The sequence below is a fragment of the Capsicum annuum genome, chromosome 3 (assembly GCF_002878395.1).
Source record: "Capsicum annuum cultivar UCD-10X-F1 chromosome 3, UCD10Xv1.1, whole genome shotgun sequence".
NCBI classification, from domain to species: Eukaryota; Viridiplantae; Streptophyta; class Magnoliopsida; order Solanales; family Solanaceae; genus Capsicum; species Capsicum annuum.
This window is the reverse complement of record NC_061113.1, coordinates 144,967,199-144,972,557: the sequence shown is the minus strand read 5'-3', so window position 1 is coordinate 144,972,557 and position 5,359 is coordinate 144,967,199. Positions and strand designations below refer to the sequence as shown.

Genomic DNA, 5,359 nt, shown 5'->3' with positions numbered 1-5,359 from the left:
AGAGTCAAATTATGAATATGAATACCTGCAAAAGAAGAAAAATAGGACCAAGTCCTACTAGCTTTAAAAGTGTTCCTGAAAACATGAGCAATTGTCTCCACTTTCGGGGCACCACAACATCAGCACTTAGATGGACCCTGCATCCCCCATCTCCTAACTGTATCATCCACAAGAATTCTTCTTCTCCATAATCTCCACATGAAAAAGCTAATCTTAAAAGGTATACCTTTCAGCCAAATCTTCTTGAAAATATTATCTATCCCTTCCCTATTCCTTATATACTACCAAGCTAATTTGACTGTGAATAGACCTTTTGGTTCAATACTCCATATAGGCCAATCCTCCTCTTCACCTGATAGATAGATCACTTTGTTAATAACATGATTTGTCACCTCATCTGTGAATAAAGATCTAATCAATTGTTCATCCCATGTATCATTTCTGATTAAATCTTTAATCTGTTTATATTGACTTTGATCTCCATCAGCTCCTTCCATTATAGAATATAATCTCCTAGTCCAGTCGAGTTGTCCAACCATATATCACTGTTTCTTTGCTTTACTTGCCATACTATCAAATGCTCTACCATGTCTCTTGCTATTAGCATCTTTTTCCACACTTGTGATCCACCTATACCTATTTTCCACATTACTACTTTTGGATGCTCCTCTTTGCAATATTTATTAAATATATAATCCCTCTAAATTGTTTTTGTAGTCCTGAAAGTCCTTCAAACTTTACAGAACAATGCCATAGAGATATCAACAATTCTTTTAAAACTCAATCCCCTTTCCTCTTGTGGTAAACACACTATTTTCCATCTTACCCAATGCATTCCCTTCTCTTAAATTTTACTACTCTAAAAAAATTGAGTTATCATTCTTTGAATAGTAGTCAATACATTCATGGGAGGGTTCAATACAGATAAACAATGTATTAGGATACTCTATAATACATGCTTAATCAGTACAGGCTACAGCTCTACCTCTATAAGAAAGCAATTTGCCCTTCCATGTTTGCACCTTACTAGCAATTCTGTTCAGTAGCTGCTGATAATAGTCTTTCTTCTTTCTCATGTAAAAGATAGGGCACCCGAGGTAAAAAAAAGGGAATTCTCTTCTCAAAATACCAGTAGCACTTCTGCTAACACCTTTACTCCATTGGATAACCCTTTGTGTAAATAAATTGCACTCTTCTCATTGTTTATTTTCTGTCCTGATATTTCCTCATATTTATCCAAAACTGCAGTAACCAACTGTAAAGTTTTCACTTCAGCTTTGCACAATATGATCATATCATCTGCAAATGCAAGGTGATTCAATTTTTAACTTCCTCTTGGCATCCTAAACAACTTGAAATCCTTCTTCTGCATCAATTTCTTCAGTGACCTTGATAGTGCCTATGCTGCTATTATAAACAAAGTTGGCGACAATGGATCCCCCTGCTTTAACCCTCTTATAAATCTAAAAAATCCTTTAGGTTGACCATTTATAAGTATTGAATACCAATTATTTTCCAAGAGTCTAAAGACCATGTCTATCAGCACCTCTGAAAAAACAAATGATCTCAATACCTTTGTTAAAAATAGCCATTCTACTCTATCATAAGCTTTCATTATGTCAAGCTTTAAAACCATGTTAGGTGGTTTACCTCTCTTTCTAATTTCAGAAACAATTTCCTGTACTACCAGAGTATTCTTAGCAATAATCCTTCCTTGAACAAAACCTGCCTGCTTTGGAGATATCAATTAAACTAAAACTCCTTTAATCCTTTCATGAACTATTCTTGAAAAAATCTTATTGACAAAATTACTAAGTGAGATAGGCCTCATGTCAGAAAAATTATTCACTACTAACTTTTTTGGTAATAATACCAAATTTGTATGAGTAATGAATTTAGCAAGTTAAAATCCACAAAAGAAAGTTTTTACTATTTTGTGAATGTCCTGTTTAATAATCTCCCATGCATCTTGGTAGAATGCCCCTGTCATCCCATTTGGTCCACCTGCTCTATCCCTATTTAGCCCCATCACAGCTTTTTTGACCTCCTCCTCATCAGGAATTCTCATTATTTTTGTATTTTGTTCTTCAGTCACCACCTTTGGTATTTCCTCCAGCATGCTGAAATCTTCTGTATCTTTTTATTTGGTGAACTATTTCTGAAAAAAATTAACTGCAGGCTCTGCAATATTTGGTACTTCCTCCAACCATTCATCATTTTCATTCTGAATCTTACTGATCCTAAGCCTATTTCTTCTTCCTTTCACTATAGTGTGAAATAATTTGGTATTTCTTTCTCCATCCTTGAACCATTCATACCCAACCTTTTGTCTTCAGTAATATTCCTCCCTTTTTAACTATATATTCAGTTCAGCATGAGCTTTATACAAATTAGCTCTGTTCATTCCACTAGGATCTTCCTCAGAATATTTTTCTCTTATCCTAATAATATCCTCCAGTGTAGCATTTTCCTGGAATATATTACCAAAATACTCTTTACTTTATTTAGCTAAAGCTGACTTAGTGTTTTTCAACTTCTGATTAAACACTATAAATGGATTTCCTTCAATCTGTGAATTCCAATTATGTTTAATCACCTTCAAATAAGTTTCCTCCTTTAGCCAAAAATTTAGAAATCTAAATAATCTCACTATGTGTTCACTTTTTGTTTTACATTGAATTAGCATAAGAGAATGATTAGATCCACTCCTAGCTGGATGCTCCACTTCCATCAGCTGAAAAATGTTTTGCATTCTATCATTGCACTAAATCATGTCTAACTTCTTGAATATGCAATCCTCATCTGTTCTCTTATTCTACCAAGTAAATTTACTCCATTTAAATAGAACTTCTTCCATGTTACATAAACTGATCCACTGATTAAAATCATGTGTTTCGTTAAATGTAACAGGTAAAACCTCCATTTTTTCCTCCTCACTTCTTATTACATTGAAATCCCCTCTTATTAGCCAAGGCATTTGATAAGAATCTGACAAATCAGTTAATGAATCCCAAAGTAACAACCTCTCATTTGCATTACATATAGCATACACTAAAGTAACCAACAATGAGATACCTGCATTTTGATTGGAAATCATCAAAGTTAACTGCTGCTCTTCATCTTTCACAATACTAAATTCCATATTCTCTTCCATGAATACCCAAATTTTTTCAGATACATTTAGTACAACATGCTTCATACCTAGCCTCCTCCTATTCTCTTCAATATACTTACCATCTTGAAAAGGTTCCATTAATCCAATGAAGTAACACTGGTATCTTTTTTGCATTGTTATAAGTCTAGTAAATTCCTGTTGGGGGTTAACTGACCTTATGTTCTAGATCAATGCATTCATTTAGTTTTTGATTTAACTATGTGACTCCTTGTATGTATTGTCTGTGATTTAGCCTCTGCTCCACTACCATTCTTTTTCTTCTTCTTTTTTCCTCCTTGCTTCTCCTTCAAAGTCTCTATTTGTTTAGGTGACAGATCTGCTGCTTTAGCCACCTGGTTGATATTTTCTTCAAGATCATTCTTATCTAGGTCTTTATTTTTCTGATTACTACTTTCCAGCAAGTTCTGTACTTGCATTGCTATGCATGAGATCTCCTCCAATACCATTAACTCCTGCAACTCTTCATCATATACCTGCAATTACATTTTTTCATCCTTTTCTTCCTGTATACACTGATCCCTGTCAGTTTGTAATATTTTCTCCTTGCTACTATCTTCCCTTGGATCCAATATTTCACTTGACTTATTCTGTTCCTTCACTCTGTTGTGATCTTTTACACTATTATTCTTTGCATCCCTATCGACTTCCTCCTGATTTATTTGTTTTTCATCATTTGAATTATCCTCTTGACTAACTTCTTTGCCTTTACCAAAACTTTTAGTAACCCAATCTTTTGTACTGATCTTATCTTCCCCTTTCTATTTGTTTGTTTCACCATTTCCTCCCTTGTCATTGTTGTTATCATCCTTGTTATCTGCATCTTCAAGAGCTACAAAAGTATTGGATATTTGTATTTCCTTTTCTTCTTCCCCATTCATCTTACCCATAATATGACCAAATACATCCTTCCTATACCTATTTTTTCTGGTAAGCCACTGATGATTAGCAGTGATTCCTCTCTTTGCATTATTCTGAATATGGGATTGATTCCTCTAAATATTATTCTCTTTGTCATTTATCTTTGTTTTTGCCTCCTTGCTTTCCTCCTTCTATTTGTCATATAACTTTGGAGGTTTATTCCAGTAGTTTTCTTCATCATGTCTTTGTAAACAACACTCTGTACAATACTTTGGCAGATAATCATACTGAATTTGGACCCATTTAGATTTAATTTCCCCTATAGCTTTATTTTCTTTATTAATTCGAATCCTTTGAGGCAATTTGGCTACTAAGTCAACTTCCACTTTCACTCATGCACAACTAGGTCTAGTGTAATTTTTAGTAGCCATATCAACTATAAGTGGTTTCCCAACTGCTGAAAAATAGAAAAGATTGCATCTTTTGCAAAAAAATTTGAAGGTAAATCTGCCATTGAGATCCAAACTACTGCAACTGTAGTTTCGACATCCGGTTCAAACCATGGATCCCACTTCAATGTCCTCATCTGCCAGTATTTATCCATTGAACCAATGTAAAAAGCTGCAGTTGACAATAATTGAACATAGTCCTCAAACATCTCCAGCCTTAATAATACATGTCTTTCATCCAATACTCCAATGGTACATTTACCCTTTATACCGCATTGATTTGGAATGATTTTACGTAAAACTTCAATATGTGGCTTACCATATGAAAATTTACCGATTAGAGCATACTGTAGATTTTCTTGCATAATAAGATTTTGCATTTCTGATGATTTCCACGTAATAGTAGTCTCTCCATGCAACATAACAATAGGTTTAGGAGGAACCCTAATGTTAGTTATATCCACCACTATAGGCTTCAATAGATCTGCATATTTTTTATTTCCATCTCCTTTTTAACTATTCTGATTACTGTCCTCAATACTTCGATTGTTACTATTATCCGGTGGGATAGTCCCACCAACTATGGTAGCCATATTGGTCGGAACAACAATTATGTGAAGTCACTCTAATTTTGTTGACAAGTGTTTTAATGGGTTCCATTTTGTCAGCTCATCCTCTCTCCTTCATTTCTTGAAAGTTTTCTATTGGGTTTTCATGTTCTATTCTTTCATTTTTTTTTGTAAATGTTCTTTTCTTTTTCTCTCTAGTGCCCCTTCTCTTTGTCATATATTTTATATCCGACTTCAACATGACTAAAGGACTAAAAACAAGTCATTTTGAATATAAACTAGATTTTTAGAATTATCAAAATATACAT

At 33.9% G+C, this 5,359-nt stretch overlaps 1 protein-coding gene across 1 annotated transcript; it reads right to left on the bottom strand.

Annotated features, from left to right (window-relative positions):
• Nucleotides 1-1,120: 1,120 nt before the first annotated feature.
• Nucleotides 1,121-3,253, bottom strand: LOC124896733. The gene is made up of 4 exons (XM_047408482.1): nt 3,076-3,253; nt 1,931-2,136; nt 1,651-1,729; nt 1,121-1,299 (listed from the first exon to the last, which is right to left on the bottom strand). Exons 1-4 carry the CDS (start codon nt 3,251-3,253, stop codon nt 1,121-1,123), a joined length of 642 nt encoding a protein of 213 aa, XP_047264438.1.
• Nucleotides 3,254-5,359: the final 2,106 nt, after the last annotated feature.

Bases quoted from the DNA above. Each gene is read 5' to 3' on its own strand.
- LOC124896733 (XM_047408482.1), bottom strand. From the start codon at position 3,253: ATGGAACCTTTTCAAGATGGTAAGTATATTGAAGAGAATAGGAGGAGG. The intron at 2,137-3,075 runs GTATCTCATTGT...CCAAATAAAAAG, and splicing joins GATTTCCAATCAAAATGCAG to ATACAGAAGATTTCAGCATG. The intron at 1,300-1,650 runs GTAAACCACCTA...TTGCATTTGCAG, and splicing joins TTCTGAAATTAGAAAGAGAG to ATGATATGATCATATTGTGC.